The sequence below is a fragment of the Esox lucius genome, chromosome 4 (assembly GCF_011004845.1).
Source record: "Esox lucius isolate fEsoLuc1 chromosome 4, fEsoLuc1.pri, whole genome shotgun sequence".
Classification (NCBI taxonomy): domain Eukaryota; kingdom Metazoa; phylum Chordata; class Actinopteri; order Esociformes; family Esocidae; genus Esox; species Esox lucius.
This window is the reverse complement of record NC_047572.1, coordinates 32,281,786-32,301,208: the sequence shown is the minus strand read 5'-3', so window position 1 is coordinate 32,301,208 and position 19,423 is coordinate 32,281,786. Positions and strand designations below refer to the sequence as shown.

The 19,423-nt window shown below is 44.4% G+C and overlaps 2 protein-coding genes across 5 annotated transcripts in view; one reads left to right on the top strand and one right to left on the bottom strand.

The window, feature by feature from the left end:
• Positions 1 to 437: 437 nt before the first annotated feature.
• On the bottom strand, positions 438 to 9,340 carry tex11 (testis expressed 11). Of its 4 annotated transcripts, none has more exons than XM_034291712.1 (29): positions 9,134 to 9,340; positions 8,715 to 8,833; positions 8,490 to 8,574; positions 8,304 to 8,383; positions 8,139 to 8,219; positions 7,774 to 7,893; positions 7,499 to 7,579; positions 6,734 to 6,819; positions 6,541 to 6,598; positions 6,312 to 6,407; positions 6,148 to 6,229; positions 5,922 to 6,000; positions 5,566 to 5,717; positions 5,354 to 5,439; positions 5,121 to 5,258; positions 4,912 to 5,014; positions 4,699 to 4,823; positions 4,398 to 4,483; positions 4,058 to 4,111; positions 3,297 to 3,337; positions 3,079 to 3,162; positions 2,860 to 2,930; positions 2,505 to 2,618; positions 2,201 to 2,273; positions 1,951 to 2,100; positions 1,755 to 1,863; positions 1,541 to 1,661; positions 1,007 to 1,174; positions 438 to 756 (listed from the first exon to the last, which is right to left on the bottom strand). In XM_034291712.1, the coding sequence occupies exons 1-29, from the start codon at positions 9,159 to 9,161 to the stop codon at positions 685 to 687; spliced, it is 2,742 nt and encodes a 913-aa protein (XP_034147603.1). In that variant the 5' UTR covers positions 9,162 to 9,340; the 3' UTR covers positions 438 to 684. The 4 variants fall into 4 exon arrangements, 3 of the variants coding, with proteins under 3 accessions (XP_034147603.1, XP_034147604.1, XP_034147605.1); XM_034291713.1 differs by having other exon boundaries at positions 5,922 to 5,991; XR_002196667.2 differs by lacking the exons at positions 438 to 756; positions 1,007 to 1,174; positions 3,297 to 3,337 and having other exon boundaries at positions 1,571 to 1,661.
• A 4,557-nt stretch (positions 9,341 to 13,897) lies between these two features.
• kdrl (kinase insert domain receptor like) overlaps positions 13,898 to 19,423 on the top strand; it is a 62,970-nt gene continuing 57,444 nt past the window's right edge. Inside the window, exon 1 of the mRNA XM_029119405.2 lies at positions 13,898 to 14,439. Coding sequence (XP_028975238.2) covers positions 14,379 to 14,439 — 61 coding nt within the window. The 5' untranslated portion in view covers positions 13,898 to 14,378. The remainder of the gene's footprint in view (positions 14,440 to 19,423) is intronic.

Here is a 19,423-nt window from a genome sequence, read left to right as displayed (position 1 = left end):
TGATTCAATTTTCTTCTTTCCATTGAGGTTGCAATATGACGAGATTGAACCCGAATGCCTCTGTGTGTATAATTGATGATGGTCCTTTTTCGGGTGATGAGTTTGTGACGGCACCTGTGCAGTAAGTGCTTGCAACAAACGTTGAACCCTTTGATTGTACAGTAGTATCCCCCTGGTGGTTGGGCCAGGACGCCGGGCCAGAACGCCGTTCCCTGTCCCAGTCACGGAGGGACACGGTCCCGCATCTTGATTTGTTTGGGGTTTTATTTTGGAGTGGACAAGAGTTTATTTGTTTGGAAATAATAAAATATGTGACTCGGTTATTTGTTTTTTTTTCCCCGGTGTCTTTTTCTTCTCACCAAATTCATTGCACCGGTGCCGACCGTACCGAACAGGCTTTAGGTTAATAGCACTGATAAATCACACTTGATGTAAAATTCAGGAAGGCAAGATTTATCTGGGAGGCACAAAATACAAGGCACATTCATGTGGAGAGGCGCTGAAACGTCAAAAACAACAGGTAGAAATGGTCTAAATCTAAACTCCCAATAGGGAAATTCATGTAAATATGGGACAGGCTCACTTAACTCCTACAAGAACAGGCAGACCAACAGCCAACCAGCAACACAACTGACACGAGTGCTCTCAGGCCTGCATGGAAAAAGGAGATCTCAACCGATCAGGTCACTCCTCCATGGCGAGGTTCCTCCTGGCTTTGTCAAGCCTGTCCAGCACCTCACTGTACAGACCTGACATCTGTGTACAAACAATACAGGATATCAGAAAGTACTACAGGTCTAAATGTCTTTTTCAGATTAGGGGTTTACACAACCAGTATTCAGTCAGTGTTACAAGGAACAAAAATTATATAAACGCAGGTCAGTACGTGTGTCTGGTAGGTTGGCCCATGCCCCCCCAGCCATTACCTGTGCCTGGTAGGTTGTCCCATGCCCCCCCAGCCAGTACCTGTGCCTGGTAGGTTGTCCCACGCCCCCCCAGCCAGTACCTGTGTCTGGTAGGCCTCTTGGAGGGAGCCCAGGTGCTGGAGGAAGCTCATGCCCAGGCCACACCATCTCTCTGCCTCGGGGTAGTGTGCCAGGCTGTACAGCTGGATGCCCATGTTCCAGGCCCTGGTGAGGAGCCACAGGACCTCCGTCTCGGGGAACTCCTCGGGCTGGGGAGCAGAGGAGGAGAAGGAGCACACTGAAGCCACCACAGGTACAGCTGGCTTTTTAGAGGCGGTCTGGGAAAATGTGGGACTCTACACTGTGTTACTGACAAAGAGTCAAGTGTAGGTGATTTTAACGCACTGACCCGAGGCCCTTTTCATCTGCCGCTTGAAAGTGTTGATTTCAGGGCTGTACATTGGAAGACATTTTTTCAAAAACGTGTACAGCACAGCACCATCCAGGCATCCAGGGACAGGAAGGGGATGGTAAGCAAAAGCATCTGCTCAATGAAGTGCTGCGGAAATGGGGAGGGGCGGGCGGAGGAACCAGGGTGTGGCGGGGGGGGGGAGATGTGTTTGGCGCTGACTCACTGCGGCTGCGATGATGGACAGGGTGTCTTCGTAGTAGCACCACACCTCGTCCAGCACCGGGGCCTCCACTTCCGACACGCCGCTGGGCAACGACAACTGGATCAGGCTGCGCAAACACTGGCTAAGAAGGAGAGAGGAGGAAGCGTGTGATAAGACGTCCCACGCACAGCCGCGAATCGTCAGGCTTTTGTTTTATTTTTGGCGGCGGTGGCACCTGCAGCGGGTGACGTCGGGCTGCATCTGCCTGCGGTGCAGCGACAGGGCGATCCTCAAGGCCTTCTTACACAGCCGGGGGAGGTGGGCAGGAGGCTCCATGGCCAAGGCTGAGGGCAGAAAAAAACACTGTCACGACTGGACCCAGCGTGCTGTTGTACGACGCGGGGGCTCAGACCCAGGGTGAGCTGCCCCACCTGCGACGGTCTCCAGCACCTTGGCCTCCACGGCACCCAGCTCTAGCACAGAGTCCAGCACCGTCTCCACCCTGGGGTCGTTCAGCTTGGCGCGAGCCTCGAACTCGTACAGCAGCAGCAGGGTGTCCGTCGGGTCCCCGGCGAAGTCCCCTGGAAGTTCACGCGGCGTGAAATATACTCTCCTCGCCCGCCGCGATTAGGTGCGGAAACAAGAAGGAGAATGGCACAGACGGGAAGTAATTAAGGGCACCTGATTCTCTGAGGGTCTTCCAGACCTCCCAGCAGAGCTGAATGTGTTCCAGGGTTTGTGTAAGGTGCTCCGTCTAAAAACGGAAGAGAGTGGCGTTCTGTTATTAGGCATTCGCAGTCGCCACCTGGTGGTCGCCTCCCACCGCGACAGGACTAAAGATAACCACCTACGCCAACATCAGGGACACGGTTAGTCACCGCTCCGCTGCTCTTGGTAATTTTCCATCCATGTGGATGGAGAAGGGTAGCTTAAACGCAGAAGATGGTCAGAGAGAGGGAGCGAGGGGTGCAGGTGCCAAACACACCTGGTCGGAATGCGAAGACGTCCTGCCGCATTCCAGAGACGCAGCGGCCGCCATCAGCAGGCATGTCTTCTGGAACATCAGCACGCCCCGATCCCGGGGGCAGAACTGGGACAGCTAGAAGGAACCGCCAACGGACACACAGACAGACACACAGCAGTAAAGATGCTAAAAGAGCCATGAAACAGCAGAGAGTCGGCGCCCCGCACAATTGTCCGTTTGAGTGTTTTCTGAGAAAAAGGATGAACATGTTTCTGAGCAGAAGCAGCAGGGCTCCGTCTTTATATGTGGTCACACCAATTCCCTGACAGTTGCATTGATCTACACCTGATCAGGATACGCTAATACAGGAACTTGCCTGGTAAGAGAGCACAAATAAATCCCTCATCGTGTCGGGTCTGGCCTCGCACTGCAGAGCAGAGTTCCAAGCTGAGACATATACACACACACACATATACACACACACACACACACACACACACACACATATACACATGGGCACAAACATGGAAGTAGAACGATCACTGCGCCGTGACTTGGGGAAATGGCAGGACATCTGAAGACATGGTATAAATACCGATCTTCCTGAACCAGTCGGCGTCCTCGGCGCACCGCTCCACCACGCTCGGCACGCGGCTGAGTTGAGACACCTTCTGTAGGGCTGTGGTGACAGTAATCAAAAACAAAACTTGGACACGTCAGAGAGAGACCGAAGAAAAGCGTCAGCTCAGGCTGCTCCTATATGAGGAGGGGAACATGTCTGTGAGTGTAATTGATGTATGTGTTGGCACTCACCCATTCTTAAATAAGACAGCAGAACATCCAAATATGCCTCTCTATATATAGAAGACAGTTTTGACAGGCAGAGAAGATTGTAACAGTAAATCAAAGAACCTCTAAAACACAGAAGAAAATAGAGATGCGCTACAGCAATGAACCGGTTTACTACATGAAAAGGCCTGTCCACAATCTGCCAATCAACAACAGTGGATTCAGTCATTATATCCTTTGGTAGAACATCACTACGTTAGATCCTTTGATAGAACATCACTACATTAGATCCTTTGATAGAGCATCACTACATTAGGTCCTTTGGTAGAACATCACTACATTAGATCCTTTGGTAGAGCATCACTACATTAGGTCCTTTGGTAGAACATCACTACATTAGATCATTTGGTAGAGCATCACTACATTAGGTCCTTTGGTAGAACATCACTACATTAGATCCTTTAGTAGAACATCACTACATTAGATCCTTTGGTAGAATATCACTACAGGATTCGTTTGCATATAGTTTCCCCAAATGCTAAAGTATAATTATGAAATATGACAGTAATTAATTGTAGTGTTGTCAACATATCACTATTATAGTTCATAAGGCCATAATACCTCTTAGTACAAAATTAGAACTGTTAGTAATCATTAGTAATTTGGTCTGTGTGTGTAGATCTATATATATATACACACATACACACACTACCCAGGAAACCTAATAAAGCATTTAAACTCCATTGTGTAATGCATCATGTTAAACAATTTCTCATCAAACTCACTGTTTCTCCCCATTGGTCTTGTCTATTGTTGAGAGCACCAGTCGAACCAAACACCTGTAACAGAACAGTCTCATGGGCACTGGAGACCTAGTTTTGTTTCACCTACTAACACAGTACTGAGGCTCCCACTCCACCGGAGAGCAGACGATATCGGTCAGTAGATCAGGAAGACACGAGGGAACCTCGCTGAAATATCACACAGGCCATCGTGTTTTGCTTCAAATCATGCTTTCTAGTACACAGGGATGCCAGTTCCTAGTTTCTACACACGACACTGCCGTAACTGACAAAAGGAGCGTGCACAGTTAGTCTGCGAGTGACGCTGTGTGTAGAAACTGACCGGACAGCCGTGAGAACCTGGGCGTCATCTGTGGAGTGGTCACACACACTCTCCAGTGCCTTCATGGCGATGTCCTGCTGCTTATTCTGGAGGAGGTTGCAAAAACAAAGGACAAACATGATGATGGTGGGCCTATTTCCTTCAAGAATTGTCATTCGCGTCATCACAGCCGCTAAAAAGAAACCAACGACGATGACTAATCGGCATCGCTGTCGTCACCATAGCCACTAAAATGACATTTCAAGGCGCTGGTGCCCTTATAGATCCTTCCCAGGTCCCAAGGCTCCGTAATGGGCCCCACCTCCAGAGCGATCTGAGCCGCCAGGCGGAGGAGGTTGGATGCAGCGTTGTCGGCCACCAGCAGTCTGTCCTCGCCGGTTGCCGGACATCTGGCCAGAGCCGTGATGGCTTTCACCGCCTCTGTACCTGGTGGAAACGAGGCATCAAACAGAGTTAGGCCAAAAACCACACGTGGTCAAATCCTGGGAACGCCACCCCACCATAGTGACCTCACCAAGCTCCACGTTGCCCTCCAGGATTGCAATCTTGAAAACGCTGAACTGAGTGAAGATGCTGTTTGGATCACATCTCTTTGCTTCCTTTATTGCTTCTTTGGCCTAACCTCACCCACCCCACACACACACACACACACACACACACAAAGATGACTACACTGTAACCATGACAACATCCAGTGTCTGTTCCGTCACCCTACTCAGTCACCTTGTCCAGCTGCTGTAGGCGAAGGAAGCATGAGGCTCTGTTCCTCTGCAGCTTTGCCAGGTTCGGCTCCATCTGACCAGCCTTGTAGAAACTCAGGGAGTAGCTGTACCACTGCAAAGCCTCCGAGAACGACTCGGCCTGGAGCGGAACACGACTCACATCACAACACTCGTGTGTACTTCACCATGACAGAGCAGTCCCCTTTTCGGTTTGCTGTTGCAGCTCTGCTGTACCTCAAAGCACTTGGAGGCTTTGTCCCAGAACAGGAGATGTAGACAGGCGAGATTCCGAGGCGACAGCGGTTTACCGGCGTAGTGGCCTGGGAGGGGGCATATCGGACATCTGCATTTTTATTTTCACCTCATCATCACAGGTCGTGGTTATGACCACCGTCATCACCTATCTCGTCCTCTTCGTTATCCGCCCCCGTCCATCCCTGGACTACCTGCGATGACGTCCTCTATCTTCTGTTTTCCCAGCAGCTCCTGGCCTCTCTGCAGAAGCAGCTCTATGTGCAGAACCAGGGCACTGCTCAGCTCAGGGGACGACTCAAAGTGCTGACAGACCCTCTTCAGGAAGTCAAAGGCTAACGTCTCCCTGGGAACACATCCCGTCAGCGCAACACAAAATGCAGCGCGGGCCAATGAGGCAGCACATACAGAACCAGCGCAAAAGTCTGGACACGCCCACACATTCAGCGGGTATTTCACATGTTGCTTTGTATTCAGACACGTGGAATAAATACGCTGGCAGGAGTGGATGTCTGATCAGCAAACCGTACAGTTGCATTGGTGTGTCTACCTGTCTTCAGCCATGAGTAGTTCCACCGTCCTCAGACACACCTCCAGGGGCACCTCGGACTCCAACAGCTCTGTCACCCCTCAATACAGACATCAAGGTGAGAAGTCACGAGTTACTACACACCTGTAAACTGTAATGCCGGTCGGTCCTTAAATGCATTTAAAATCCCCACGCAGGCCTTTGAAAGAAGCTGAAAGAGGCAGAAGCCGGTTGAAGTCCCACTCACCAGCTGTTATGTGATCCTCCAGAGCACCACCTCTCAGCAGAATTCTGATCTTCAGGTAGAGCCCAGAGGGGTGCAAACATTGCTGTTAAATTGCAGAGCGTTAAAAAGAAAGCCAAGTAATCTAGCTTTAATACTAAGGAACATTAAATGCAGTTACATATTACCTTGTTGGCCAAACTCACAGCACTGAGTGCTTTCTCCATAAGTTGCTGACAATCCCAGTCAAGATAGACAGTCGCCAGGAGCCTCAGGACTTTGGCCTGAATGAGAGACTTTAGCTTACTGTGTTGCACTGTTACTAGGCCAAACAGGAAACAATGGAGCTGTTGGTGGTTTTAATTACCAGAAAGTAACAGGGAAAGAACACAGGACCCATGGGAGGTATGAACTTACTTGCACTTCAGCGCCAGGAGAGTATTTCATATTTATCTTCCCTATATCATAACTCTGGCTGCAAAACAGAAATTGTAGATATTCATCATTTGCAGTCCTTAAAACAAGCAATTTGACATTTTGAGCTACTGTGACACTCTTCTTTTATGGCCACTGGTATTGTCACATATTGTTACAAATCAATGCTATTTACCTCAACCAAAAAGAACTCTGCTCATACTTCTTCTGATTGTAGGAATCCACTCCAAAGTTATAGCACACGAGAGAGAGATAGCCTGTCTTTTGGGGAGGAAGGGACGGGTTGATTACACCTTTCCAAGCCAAGGTGGAGATAATACACTCAGCGGTCACTTTATTAGGTACACCACCAGCTCGTTGACGCACAACGCCAATCACGTTGCTACAACTCAATATATACAGTACATGGGTCCGTATGTGGTTTAAACGGTATGGGATGGGGGGGGCGGTGGTGTAATGTGGGGGATGTTTCCCTCCCCACAACACCTATCGAGCATCATTCGAATGCCACAGTGCACCTAAGCATTGTTGCTGACCACGTTGCTTCCCTCATTGGTCACCCGTTTTCAAGAAGACACCTCCATAGTGTCATCTCAAGCCAGTAGCACAAACATGACAGTGACTTCAGTTAACTCCAATGGCCAGCACAGGCCCCCCCCGATCTCAATCCACCAGAGTGCCATTGGACAGCACGAACGCGAGGCAGAACATCCGGCAGGGACTGCGTGAGTCCGGATGGGCCCAAAATCCCTGAGCAATGTCCCCGGGGCCTCGTTGAATCCCCGGCGCAAAGAATTCAGATGTTCCGGAGGCAAAATGGGGGGTCCAGCCCGAAACCATATTGGTGTACTGTACATAATAAAGCGCGCCACTGAGTGTATGAAAACAGCAGCGCAGTATCAAGGTAATAACAGGCGTTCTTTTGGCGTCGATATCCCACCTCTTTGGGGAGCCGCTGTAGCATGTCCTTACAGCGCTGCATGCAGGCCACAGCCTGTCCGTGGTCGTCTTGGGCCAGCGCCTGCGTAGCAACACAGACTATCACGAGCGACCAGGTACATCAAGTAGGGCTCAGTAAAACAGAAGAGCCTCTGGAAATCTTCCCGCCTCAAAGCGTCCTCGCGCAGATGTGTGAAAATGTAGCTTTTTTCACCTGCACAAATTGGCCGCACGTGGTTTTACTGCGTGTTGATAATGAGTTTGCCTCAAGCTCACCGACTCTGCCTGATAAGACAGAACTCGAAGCAGGTCCTTCTCCACATCTCCCTTCGACGTGTTGATGTCTGTCCCAGCATCGCCCCGCGATGTTAGTCGGCTGTAAAGTTTCTCCAAGCTCTGGACAGATAAAACATTAAATAAGACACAAAGGATGTGGTATATGGTTAATATAGCACGGTTAATGGGTATTTTCAGGCTTGACACAATGCCATATAGATCAGAGACATGAGGTGCTTTTTTGCTACTATAAACTGGTTACCCACTGTCAATAGTAAAAAGTAATTCAAACCCGTGGTTATGGCTTTCAGCCAATAGGTATTCAAGGTCTTAACTAGTTTATAATTTGACACATTCAACCTTACTTTGACAGCAAGACCCAGGAAGTCATCAGCAAGCTGTGTATTTTTACAGTCTAACCAGGTTCTTCCTGTCTTGCTGGCCATCTGTGTAAAAAAGAAAGTATAAATGCAGTGCTCTAGAGTCATCGAAGAAACACTTCAGACAGTGGTTTGCGGTGCTTCACTGACCAGGATCTGTTTGCGCACAGCGCCCTCTGTTGGATTCTCCGGCTCACTGGAAAACAGCAGTCTGCACGCGACGTGACGTACTGATTGCACAGATTGCGTAAAACATCACAGAATGACAAAAATCGATGATGCAGAGAATTGCATGAATCTGGTGATTTCACTGCCAAATCTAACGTATTAGGCTACCTTTTGCTTTCTGGTGTTCATTTATGGCAGTTCCCACACGTTTGGTGACAGCCCAGTTCCACAGATGAATAGCGGTTTCTTCCAGCTACAGTATGTGACGTGGCAATGAGGAGACAGCAGACACATTTACTTTTGACTAGCGTTAGTAGTATTGCACCTTTTAAGGATTTCATCAGCTAAGCGGAATGATAAAAGGCCTGAAATGAATTTGGCTACAGTACCAACCTGAAGATCCAGTGGTATTACTTTTGGGAAGTCTTCTAACACAGATATTTCACAAAATAGCTTCTCAATAACCTCATCTGGATTGGTTAGTTGTTTTTGTAGCAGGTGTTCCGTCAGACCTTGAATGGCACAAAACCATATTATTGCTCTTGAATAATATGAGTGACGTGATGGCATTGAGTTCGAGCCACCCCTAGAGGTCACCAGACACCATCAAAATAAATATCAAGGTGAAGCTTTTAATCCAAGAACATACTAGCCGCGTTGCGTACATTTTATGAAGGCTACCTAGCACCGTAAACGAAATCACGCTGTATGGTATCTACTAGCTAGCTAATCTGGTAAACTCTGGGTCCTTCGAATGACGCTACCCAGAAATAGCATTAAATGTAAAAAAAAATAAAAGGCTATAAACTTACATTTCACATTTGAGACAAACTGGTCCATGTTTCAAGATTAGGTCTATGGAAAGCAATAATACGTTAGAAAGACAAATAATGTTGCCTGTTATCTACATTAACTACTGAAGCTTGCTGGCTGGCGTCGTTATTAGAGCGGGATGCGGACCCTGGGTGATTGACAGCATTATTTCGCGCGAGCTATTTGTTGAAATACCGGCGCGTGAGCCAACTTTGGCCACCAGGCTGAAATCAAATGAGTCGTTTTGTTTACCTTCACTTATTTAAAAATGAAATACAATTCTAAGCTTACATGGCCGAAGATATGTATTTTTCCGGCAGAAAAATAGAATGCAATACTTTTTTACACACACAAGATGGTGTCTGATACCGGAGCACTGCACAGCCTATTCTTTATGATAGGCTATCTGTGTACTGGACTAATGAGCTGAGCCATCCAAGTTAATGACCATGTAGTGCTGATAAATTAGAGCCTTATAGTGCAACATTTTAAATTAAAATGTAGTCATTTATATGACAGTTTTTCGCATTCGCTAGCAATAGTTCTATGAACAATATACACAAAACCGTATAACAAATTCTAGAAGGAAGACCATTTACCCCAATCCATTAGAATTATTCACCAGTTTTCAGACAAATCATAAGATTTTAATTTTTTTTGCCGAACCCTATAGGTGCACAACTCGTGTAAAGAACAATTGTCTCCATTATGTCAGTTATATCAATTCTAACACACTCAACAATCGGTTGTCGTGGTGTAAACAAACAGATAATTCGTTGACAATAAATCAGAATGTTGGCATGAATAAAATTCTTACCTATGTTTTGGAACAATGGATGAAAACTGCAGAGAGAAAGGTAGAGATGAAGAGGAAGAATGAGAAGAGGTGGACTAGAGTGACGAAGAGGAAGAAGATAAACTATCTTTAATGACACTGTGCTTGACCATGCGCAAATGAAGGAAACTGAGCACTGTTGCATTGATTGACTGTCAGGAAGGAAAATAGGTAACTTACTGCAAACTTAACTGAATACTGTACTCACCATCCTGTTTTCTGTACTCTGAATCTGTATGCATTAGCACATGCAGGGCAGCAAAGGAATGGATACAGGATGCTGAATCAGAATATATATTTTTTACTACAAAACCTCTACCATCTCTTGTGTATTTGATCAATTACCGTATTGATGTATTTTCTGTACACTTACACATACTTTCTAGAGATCATTTGCAATCTATTATATTATGCAAAAGTGCAAAACACATAGGGGGAATTCTGGGACAATTTTATGGTTATTCCTTAACTAATACCTTTTTATAAGAAGATTTTCAATTTCTCTCAGCAATGTGCAATGGGTATTCTGTAATGTCATTGTATTTGATGCTTTGGTGTGATTCATGGCAAAGTGTATTTATATTTTAGGTAATATGATTTTAAATATAATATTTATTTTGTGTGAGAAGTCTGGGATTTGGTAAATAGGGTGTTGGTTTTGAGATTTGTGTTTATTGTTTTGAGAAATTCTTGAAGGCCTACAAATTCAGAAAATGTGTGTTAGTGGTTAGTCTATGGATGTCGGGTGATGTTTTGTAAACATGAATTTATCAAAGCAAATTCAACATAAGCCCAGGCCTAGCACACAGCGTAGTATATATAATGTATTAAAAGAGGTTTCCAGCCTCTTGTGTCATGGTGTCATAATATCAAAATAAATTTAATAAGCGGATTTCATTTACATTCGATATACATCACTGTCATGGTTACATGTGGTTTAACAGAAGAACGTTCCCTTTGCCACTGGCACTCCTTTTGCTAAGCCTTTATTGTTGGGTCAGAGGAACAACCTCAAGCTGGGTGTGTAGGGCCGGTCAAGCCACTTATTGTGTGTTCTCAGCAGATTCTAAAATAAAACGTCTTAAAAGCCCACTCCTTTCAGCTCTCCGCTTCCAGCAATTGTTCCTGGCTTGCTGTACTCTTATCTAGCTACCCTCCTGGTCTGAGAGGGAATGTGCCCTGGTCTCTGAAGACTCCGTCAGAAGAGGAATGTTGTACTGCAGCTAGACAGGCCTGCTATAGGCCTACCTATTAGACACAGACACACGATAATGTGTTCGTGAAGAAAAGGTGAATGGTCCGTTACACACAAGCTAAATACACCAATAACAGCCGTAACATTATGACCACTGACAGGTGAAGTGAATTACACTGATAATCTCATTATCATGGCACCTGTCAGTGGGTGGCATAGGCTGGAAGAGAACATTCCGTCCTCACAGTTGATCTGTGAAAAGCTGGGAAAATGGGCAAGCGTAAGAATCCGAGCGACTTTGACAAGGGTCGAATTGTGATGGCTAGACGACTGGGTCAAAGCATCTCCAAAAGTGCAGTCCTTGTAGGGTGCAGTGGTCAGTACCTATCAAAAGTGGTCCAAGGAAGGAAAAGCAGTGAACCGATGACAGGGTCATGGCTCATTGATGCACGATGGATGGCCTGTGTGGTCCGATCCAACAGACAAGCTACGGTAGCTCAAATTGCTGAAAAAGTTAAAGCTGGTACTGATAGAAAGGTGTCAGAACACAGTGCAGTTTGTTGTGTATGGGGCTGCGTAGCCGCAGACCAGTCAGGATGTCCATGCTAACCCCTGTCCACTGCGAATGCACCTACAATGGGCAGGTGAGCATCAGAACTGGACCACGGAGCAATGGAAGAAGGTGGCCTGGTCTGATGAATCACGTGGATGGCTGGGTGCGTGTGCATCGCTTACCTGCAGAACACATGGCACCAGGATGCACTATGGGAAGGAGGCAAGCCGGCGGAGGCAGTGTGATGCTTTGGACAATGTTCTGCTGGGAAACCTTGGGTAATTTGACCCAAGGTTTCACCTACCTAAGCATTGTTTCAGACCATGTGCACCCTTTCATGGCAACAGTATTCCCTGAAGGCACTGGCTTCTTTCAGCAGGATAATGAGTGCTGCCACAAAACAAAAATGGTTCAGGAATGGTTTGAGGAACACAACAACGGGTTCAAGGTGTTGACTTGGCCTCCAAATTCCCCAGATCTCAATCCAATTGAGCATCTGTGGGATGTGCTGGACAACCAAGTCCAATCCGTGGAGGCACCACCTCGCAACTTACAGGACTTGAAGGATCTGCTGCCAACATCTTGTTGCCAGATACCACAGCACACCTTCAGAGGTCTAGTGGAGTACATGCCTCGATGGGTCAGTGCTATTCTGGCGGCAAAATGGGGACCTACACAATATTAGGCAGGTGGTCATAATGTTATGGCTCATCGGTGTGTTTGCTGCCCTATTTCTCTCTCTGTATCCTCTATAGTCAGAGAGATATCTGTATCTCAGCCTAATACTGCTGCCTCTGGATATGCCATAGATATAGGCAGTAGGCTTCTTATGTCAAGCTTGTCTATTAATACTTTTTTCAAACTTTTAATCCCACATCAAGGAGTAAACAGAAATTATAGGCCAGGGTATTAATTTGACTTATTTTCAAAAAAGCATTTCTGCTTCAGTAAAAAGTAGTTGCTCACAAGTCACTGCCAAAATGTAGTGAGGTAAAGTTTGTTTATAATGGACATTCGTGGATTTTTGTTTTCTGTCAACATTACTGTGTAGAATCCAGCCTCTAACACAGCTTGTCTCATCCTCGTCTTCCCTCATCGAACGAGACTGGAATCACTTTAGACCAGTTAGTGTGGGAAGAATAATTCTGCGAGTGACTAAAATGTTACTGGTCTTACTGCACGATTGCACAATTTCTCAGAACGGGTGGTTTATTTAGGCATTGAGTTTTGGCATGTGAGGCAGGATGTACTTGTTCACAGTAACTGCCCAGCGGGCTGCCAGAGCCACTTGTCGCAGTGATACAGGAAAAACGTCTGCAACACATCCATACGCCATGGGGGACTGCTTGGGGACAGAGGAGTCCCTCCATACACAGCAATTTGTTTACCTCTAATACAAAAAGTTGCATGTCCTGTTTTCAAAGTTGAAAATAAATAAATATATTTTTTGAAGCTTTCAGACAGATACTTTCTATCAGATATGACATTGATTGTTTGTTTTAAACACACCTCTGATTTGCTCCTGGGCACCCTTGACAAAATTCAGTTTAGACTGCAAGGGCCCGTTTTGTGAACAAAGATCAAGCCTAGTCTAGGACCAAAAAAGGAAATTGTATTTGAGCAAGCAGAATTATTTTTTGTTATAGACTAGGCTTAGTCCTTCTCTACAAAACTGGCCATCAGTTTATTTTCAGTTGATTTGGATTAAGGGCAGGCACAAAATCCAATAAAATGACTGTACATTCCTGTTGGGAAAATGTTTGACTTGCGCTGGTAAGGAATGGCTGAGCCCAAACTTGTTGAATTGTCAAACAGGGAATTCAAGAATGTACATTCAATAGATATCACGATGATGTTGTTTTATTGTTTGGGTCATTTATATTTTTTTCATTGATAAGTCTTTCAAATGTTTTTCAAAACATTCATAACACTGAGCCACACAGGCCTAAATGATGTAAGAAAGAAGATGGGGCCATGGTCAAGGTTTGGTAATCAAAAAAGAATGTAGACTATTTATTATGTCCATGTAATTTCCAAAGAAATTTGAATATAATTTAAGAATCCCATTGTCACCGCAGCAGTTCCTCCAGAAAAGATGTGACGTTGCGTCCTCCCCCCGTTTTTTCGCTATAAAGACACGCTCGGCGTGGACTGCCAGCAATGCTGAGTAAGTACAGGGAGGGGATGAGAAATTGGTTCAGTTGGTTCCACTTGAGGTACCGTTGCATGGTTGAATTTTCTCAGTGTTTTTCTTGTTTAAAAAAGTAGGGAAATCGTTTTCTTCATAAATATATATATACATATTTTGGAATCGGGCACTTAGTGACAACGCTTGCTAAAACCCCTTTCGCTCAGTTTCATAGAGAGCGAAAACGTCACACGGGTCGCACCTGCCCTCAGGGACTGATCGCTGCCTCACATTGTGAGTGGTTAGGAGTGAAATAAACTGGAGACAACTGCACTGGGGAGCTGTCCAGAAAATCGAACTATGGAATACGTGGACAACTAATTTACCTATGCTTTGATCCAAGGATTTGGGGGGATTATAAACGATAAGGAATTTATCAAATCAGTTTTGGACTTTTACCTGAGAACTTGGTTGAATCTCTTCGTGGCCAACACTTCAGGCCATTTCTTGGAGGAACTTCTGTGGTCGACAGAATGGCACCGCTCGACTGCTTGAAACTACCAGTCTTCTTTCATGTGATTATACCTATAATGGGTAAGAATTAACCTATTCCAGTTTATGCAGAAATTATTGATCTTATATTATTTTCTATTCGAGTTGGACCTAAGAATATACGTATTCCATGAATTTACTTCATGTCCACATATTTTATGTATTGGCTTGTCCAATGTGAATAACAGAACAGTGATATTCACATTTGGTATGTTAATACATTAAGCTGTAATGAAGCCTATTAATAACCAGGTCTAATATATGAAATTTGTTTCGAAGGGTTTGAGGAGATTATTTAAGTTAGACACCATAAAAGTTTGAAAGAAAATACGCTGGTAATGCAATTATAATCCTGTTTAAATCCCGACTGTATCACAGAAACTGCACTTAACAGATCGCTACTTGTTAACAAATCACTTGATGCCGGTTCAATGCACCGGTTTTTTATTGGAATTGAAATGCCATGAGGTTGAGTTGGATTTGTTATAATTAATTCATGTTAATTGAAACATTCAGCGACCCATGGTCGAAGTTCATTCAATTAGGAACCAGTGCATGTATGGACATTGCAATTCATCTTGTCACCAGTAGAGGTATTCACTCACCATTGAAGAGAGTATGTGTGTATGGGATGTGGGTGTAGTACTATACTACACCCACATACTACACCCTGTGATGATTAGCGTCATGCAGGCAACATTAGAGATTCCGTAGCAACAATAAGACTTCCGGTTTTCGGATTTTGCCTTCAAAATAGAAGTCCGCGGTAAAACGCGATTTTAATAATATTAAATGTATCTATTTTGACACTTTGCTTAGTGTATATTGTAAAAATGTACTCTAGGAAATGTTCAGGAGACTCTATAGAATAATTATATGCAAAGAAATCAAGGGGCACTCTGTATTTGCAATTGTTGCTGGTGTTTTACTCCACCCACCCCATTGGCCACATTGCAACTCAATGGATATGAAATACTTATTGGCCTATAAAAAAAAAACTATTCTACACGCCGCGGTGAATGTATTGTAGGAAATGTTCAGGAGACTCTATAGAATGATTATATGCAAAGAAATCAAGGGGCACTCTGTATTTGCAATTGTTGCTGGTGTTTTACTCCACCCATTCCATTGGCCACAATGCAACTCAATGGATATGAAATACATATTGGCCTATAAAAAAAAGACTATTCTACACGCCGCGGTGAATGTATTGTAGGAAATGTTCAGGAGACTCTATAGAATGATTATATGCAAAGAAATCAAGGGGCACTCTGTATTTGCAATTGTTGCTGGTGTTTTACTCCACCCATTCCATTGGCCACAATGCAACTCAATGGATATGAAATACATATTGGCCTATAAAAAAAAAACTATTCTACACGCCGCGGTGAATGTATTGTAGGAAATGTCAAGGAAGGTGGATAGAGTAATTATATGCAAAGAAATCAAGGGGCACTCTGTATTTGCAATTGTTGCTGGTGTTTTACTCCACCCATTCCATTGGCCACAATGCAACTCAATGGATATGAAATACATATTGGCCTATAAAAAAAAACTATTCTACACGCCGCAGTGAATGTATTGTAGGAAATGTTCAGGAGACTCTATAGAATGATTATATGCAAAGAAATCAAGGGGCACTCTGTATTTGCAATTGTTGCTGGTGTTTTACTCCGCGTGTAGAATAGTTTTTTTTTTATAGGCCAATATGTATTTCATATCCATTGAGTTGCATTGTGGAAAAAGAGGGTGTGGAAATATTGTGTTGCTAGATGTAGCACACTGTTCCCCATGATTAGACAGGTTTGTCTTACTCTACACATTCTCCTGGACATTTCCTACACTGCTTTCTCTGTGGAATATTCAATAGTTTATTAGTTATGAGGCAATATGTATTCCATATTCTGTCATTGGCATTGTCTGAATTTTACCCTTGGAACGTGTTTTAACACCCACTAACACCAACTTTTTATCGAAATTACTCTTAAATATGATCATATGTGAATTGTTGTCAATGTTTTGTGGTCTCTTTTATTTTGAACAATTCCAGATTTTCGTGACCCGGAAGTGTTTTTTTAATGTTGCTCACAAGACGCAGATGCTGTGATGCTTTACCTGAGAGAACCTACCTATGTACCATACCTAAACTTATTATTAGGCCTACTGTATTGCCTATGATCAGCTGACATTGGATATGTTTATTTGTATTGTATATTGTTATTGTATATTGTTTTCTCAGAAGTGTCAGTACCCAGGAGAAGGTGAAATACATTTGAAAATAGAACCAACGTTTTCAGTTATAGTGAAAATATTTATTGTAGCATTTCTTATCATGTCGATCTCCAGAGCGAAAGGTTGTTCAGCATCTTGAGAATAGCATGTGGGTTTCACAAAGAAAGACATTGTTGTCACTTGGCAGCTCTGGAGTCTTGACGCTTCTCCGCGAAAACAATGAGGAGGAGAAAACGTGGATGTTTCTCTACATTGTGTCTTGCCCGGTGTGCAGCACAGATATATGTCTTCCTCCGACGTCTAAATAAACACCACGTCTAAACAGAGGAAACGCTGCCCTCCCCCTGCCCCTTTTTTTCAGTTTCTCTAGCTTTGTCCATTTTCCCGACTAGATTTCATTCACTGTCCTCAAGCGGGGCGTGGGAAAGACAAGGAGGAAGTGAACGGAGGGGGACCGGAGGCACCCTGGAATTGTTCTGGCCAGTGGAGGTTACGGAAATGTGACACGTTACCTGACCAAAGATTCCTTCCCTGCGCTCCTTATGCTCACAGTTCACCATAAATGTGTGTCAATCCCTCAATCTCAAGACAATGAGAAGGAAAAGGAGACCATTGTTTTTTTTGCCTGGGGGTTTGATGTATGTTAGAGCCATTAGCAGTTAATGGGGTCTAAAGACTAAAGTCAGATATGGAAAGGTTTGGCCAACGGATGTAGATGATTGTTGTTCACTGCAAATAATCTGAATCTACTAATCAAATAACTATTCATTTTTGTAGCGTTAATGCGTTTGTCTGTGATTTGTAAAGGAATGCAGGTGGGTGAAATAGGCCGAGTTAAGGATTGACGCTTGAAACTGGTGAATCTTCTTTACATTTGCTTTATCCCATAACGGAAAATGAGCATTCACTTCTCGGCAATGCATTTTTGTTTCTCAACTCGAACCTGATCCGAGACGAGCTTGCATTTAATAATGCAGTAATAATTTTTTAAAAGCGGTTAATGCATTCCCCGTGACACCTGCAATGACTAAAAGGTTAGGAAGTCTCTGCCAGATAGATGACCGACGTTATTTGTCGTATTAGCACATATTTTACTTTTATTGGTATTCGTGGCTGCTTTTGGTTCAGCTCAAGGCATGATTCTGGCGTTTCTCCCTAATGAAGACGCATACATCTTCCCTACTGAAGACGCATAAGATGCCTCTATAGCTTCTACAGACAGCCTAAATCTAAAGGAAGTCTGAATCCGGCATATCTCCGTTTCGAAAATGTCTCTTGTTAAATTTAGATTTTAATCCTAACCATGAAATCATAAGACTATGGTTAACCTTAATTGTAATCTCACTCACACTGCCAACCCAATGCCTAACCTTGACCTTAAAAGCAAAATATTTGTGTTCATTACAAAGCGTAAAATGCGTGTACTATTCAGTGATAATATCAATCAATCAATCAATCAAAATTTATTTATAAAGCGCTTTTTACAACAGCAGTTGTCACAAAGTGCTTTACAGAGACACCCGGCCTTAAACCCCAAGGAGCAAACAACAGCAGTGTTGAATTTCAGTGGCTAGGAAAAATTCCCTAAGAAGGTCGAATTTTAGGAAGAAACCTAGAGAGGACCCAGGCTCAGAGGGGTGACCAGTCCTCTTCTGGCTGTGCCGGGTGAGATATTAAGAGTCCAATTGGAATAATAAATACATTTCTCTTGGCTAAATCCAGAGTATATTCAATTTTAGACTAGGTCAGAAGTATGACCAGGTGGACAAGGACAGGAACAGCAACGATCCCCCCAAACCAGGTAATCCGCAGGTGTGGACCAGGACCTCATCTCCTTCTAAAATTTAAAATTGGAGGAAACTGAGAAAAGTTAGTAGTACATCCCTCATGTCCCCCAGCACAATAATATAGCAGCGTAACACCTTGGAAACTGAGACGGGGGGGTCCGGTGACACTGTGGCCCTACCCGGGGGAGGCCCCGGACAGGGCCCAACAGGCAGGAAATCAATCCAACCACATTGCCAGGCATCAACCAAAGGGACACCCACCAACCGCAACCCCCCTGGATGAGGGCCGAGTATTGCTAGCAGCGTACAGCCCAACTGCACAAGTGCGCAATAGAGAGTCAACAACAAGCCAGTGACTCTTCCCCCGAAGGGCATTGGAGGGAGGGCATCCCAGTGGCGACGAGAGCCCACCTGGCAAGACAGCAAGGGTGGACAGTATCAAGCCTACTGGTCACCTTCACGCCCCCGGGCCAGGCTACACCTAATTATAAACCGTGCTGTAGAGATGAGTTTTTAGTAGACACTTGAAAGTTTGCACTGAGTTTGCATTTCTAACCTTAATTGGCAGATCATTCCACAGGAGTGGAGCTCTATGAGAAAAGGCCCTGCCGCCAACTGTTTGTTTAGAAATTCTAGGTACAATTAAAAGGCCTGCATCTTGCGATCTAAGGTTACGTGTAGGTATGTATGACTGGATCATTTCAGCAAGGTAAGTAGGAGCAAGTCCATGTATTGATTTATAGGTTAAGAGTAAAACCTTAAAATCAGCCCTAACCCTAACAGGCAGCCAATGTAAGGATGCCAGGACAGGAGTAATGTGTTCAAATTTTTTTGTTCTAGTTAGGATTCTAGCAGCTGTGTGCAGCACTAATTGAAGTTTATTTATTAATTTGTCTGGATAACCAGAGAGAAGAGCATTGCAGTAATCTAATCTAGAAGTAACGAAAGCATGAATTAATTTTTCTGCATCAGTTTTTGATAGAAAGTTTCTAATTTTTGCGATGTTT